This window comes from Erythranthe guttata, chromosome 13 (assembly GCF_056151865.1).
Source record: "Erythranthe guttata isolate IM_541 chromosome 13, IM_541, whole genome shotgun sequence".
In the NCBI taxonomy this organism is placed as follows: Eukaryota; Viridiplantae; Streptophyta; class Magnoliopsida; order Lamiales; family Phrymaceae; genus Erythranthe; species Erythranthe guttata.
Genome location: NC_142545.1, coordinates 9184371 through 9187483, shown reverse-complemented (window position 1 = coordinate 9187483; position 3113 = coordinate 9184371). Strand labels below are relative to the sequence as shown.

General features: G+C 37.2%; 1 protein-coding gene across 1 annotated transcript; it reads left to right on the top strand.

Annotated features, from left to right (window-relative positions):
• Positions 1-1197: 1197 nt before the first annotated feature.
• LOC105966711 (xyloglucan endotransglucosylase/hydrolase protein 15) lies at positions 1198-2436 on the top strand. Its single transcript, XM_012991296.2, has 3 exons — positions 1198-1542; positions 1641-1834; positions 1927-2436. Exons 1-3 carry the CDS (start codon positions 1276-1278, stop codon positions 2282-2284), a joined length of 819 nt encoding a protein of 272 aa, XP_012846750.2. The 5' UTR covers positions 1198-1275; the 3' UTR covers positions 2285-2436.
• Positions 2437-3113: the final 677 nt, after the last annotated feature.

The following is a 3113-nucleotide window of genomic DNA, read 5'->3' as shown; positions in this document are numbered from 1 at the left end:
GGAAGAACAAGAGAGAGAGAGATATCGTTTGAAATAAAAGAAAAAAATGGAAGATAAAAACAGTGGCGATTGATAGACTGTTAGTGTTTTAATTTAAAGGAAAATAAGTAAATGCACAAGAAAACTGACGGAGTAAGTGTTTGAAAAAAATGACCATAAATGGCAGGGACTATTTTATTACGTTTCGTAGTTTAAGGGGGTGTTTGCTACAACCCTTATAGCAAATACCAAATATCGGTTACAATAATGTTTAATTAAAATTAAAACTACCTTTTCATAAGTATATGTACAGAATAACTATTAAGTATCAACCACTAATCTCAAAAGCAATAATATGATATTTAGAAAGCAAAAACTATTTTCGTTAAGTTTAATTTAAAATATTTAAATAAAAAGGTAATTTGGACATTATTACTTAATAGATATATTGGTTGATGAAATCTACTTTTGTTATACAATAAAAAACACCACAAAACGAAACCTCGGCACCGCCCTTCAATAATTTGATCCACAAAATGATTAGCAGCACTAGAAGTTGCTATGTGAAGCTGCCAAGAAGAGGCGTCCAATTATTATATTATACAATAATAATCAAACATTACAATAATGGACCTCAATAGTGAATAATTCTACCGAATCGAGCGGATAGAAAGAAAGACATTGTGTTCAAATTCAGGCTCTATTTTAATTAAAATATCATGACATATTTACAACCTCTTGGTTAAAATATTACAAGAATTTGGTGAAGGGTGTATTTTGCCATGAGATATGCAATTTGCTAATTCCAAAATTAAAGGGGTGCAAAACGCCAATCCATGTCATTTTTGGAGCGCAAAATGCAATTCATCCGGAAAAATTTCGTCTAAAAATTGAAGATGTAACATATTCATAAAATATAAATCCAAACATAAATAACAAAAAAGCAAAAAATAAAACCATTTCGATGGTTGGTGAAAATCCCATCCCCCTAATATTGTATCTAGCTGGCGAGGCGCCAACCAAATTGAAGTGTGTCGTGGACCCATTTTGGCATAAGCCGCGTAGTTATATGATATCATTCAAAGTCTCATTCCAGCTTCGGAGCTTCTATTCCAGCTCATTGTTATCCAGCTCATACCCTTTTCCGCATAGAATATTTGACCCCCACCCCCCACACCGGCCCCCTCCTCCTATATATATATTCATAGCCTCCATGCATGACTATCATCACCAAATACAAGAAATTCTTAATATTTTCCTTCTCTCTATCAGCTGAACGTACACTAGAAAAAAACAATGGGAACTTGGGAGCTCTCATTATTGGTTTTATTGGCCTGCTTGGTGGCAGCAGCCCCTTCCACAGCTAACTTCATCAGAGACGCAGAGATAACATGGGGAGACGGCCGTGCTAAGATAGTGGACGGTGGCCGTGGCCTATCACTATCACTAGACCAGTTCTCCGGCTCTGGTTTCCAGTCCAAGAATGAGTACTTATTCGGCCGATTCGACATGCAACTCAAACTCGTTCCTGGCAACTCTGCTGGCACTGTCACCACATTTTTCGTAAGTCTTGATCAACTCGTTAAATAATTTCTTGAGTTTCCGTTTTTTCTTTATATATATATATTAATATAATTTGCATGATGATGATGATGATGCAGTTATCATCTCAAGGAGAAGGGCACGACGAGATAGACTTTGAATTCTTGGGTAACTCCACCGGCGAGCCGTACACAGTACACACCAACGTCTACGCGCAAGGCAAAGGAGACAAAGAACAACAATTCAAGCTCTGGTTCGATCCCACCGCCGCTTTCCACACCTACTCCATCGTCTGGAACCCACAACGCATCATGTAATTTTTTTCACAAACACCTTCCTCCGTACAATCTCATCATATTAACAAACCTCACTTAATTAGTTTCTAACAAAATATTTAAATTTCAGATTCTTGGTGGACAACAGCCCCATCAGAGTATTCAACAACCACAAAGCGAGCGGAGTGCAATTCCCCACGAGCCAGCCGATGAGAGTGTACTGCAGCCTGTGGAACGCGGACGATTGGGCAACGCAAGGCGGGCGGGTCAAGACTGATTGGGCCAAAGCTCCGTTTGTCGCAAATTACAGGAATTTCAAGATCGAATCTTGCGCGGCAGGTACACCTTGTGCTTCTCATGAGCTGGATTCAAATGGCAGAAACAGATTGAGATGGGTCCAGCAGAAACACATGTTGTACAACTACTGCGCCGATGCTACCAGGTTTCCTCTCGGAACTTCCATTGAGTGCAAGCGCTCCAGGTTCTGATATATAGTGATCGATCCGGCATATCTCAAATAATTATTCTTTTAATTCTTTCTTTATATATTCAATAATGATGTTGAGGGTACTCTGTTTTGTCATTTGTGTGTTTTTTTGGTTTGTATATTCTAATTATTTATTGTTTTGTTTTTATTCAATGTAAATGTCCTTAATAAAATATACTGTTTATAAAATTGCTCGTATCTATGATATTCAATGGAGAGGGATTCAAATTTGAACCTAGTGAATGAGATCATAAGTGAAATTGAAATATCAATGGACGGCAAATTTCTCAAATAACGAGTATATGAACGTATCCAACCCACTAGGTCTCTTCCTCCCATTTTTCTCACCAGACAGCGATGATGATGATGACGACGACGATGTTTAGTTTATGTATTATTTAATTTATAAATTATTAGTACGTCTCCCCGTGTAATGCATAAGATAACATTTAGAAAATGGAAAAAATGAGTATTTGATGATGACGACGAAGATGTTTAGTTTATATATTTATTATTTAAAGGCAAATGTCAAATAGGCCCATGACAACGGCACTTAATTAAAAGAGGGACATCCAACTTTTTTGCTTTTCAAATAAACCCAGCACATTCAAACTTATTTGCAAATATGGAAAATCCCTTTATATATGCCAAATTTACCTCCAATTCATTGAAACGCAATTCAACTCCAATTTCATGATTTACCCCCCAATTTCATCAATTAACCAATTTTAACCATAATTTCAATTTTGACCCCAATTTTGACCCGCCAGCACCGGAGACCGCCGGCCGCAGCCGTTGACCGGCGTTGACTTTTTCTTTTTTTTTTTAAA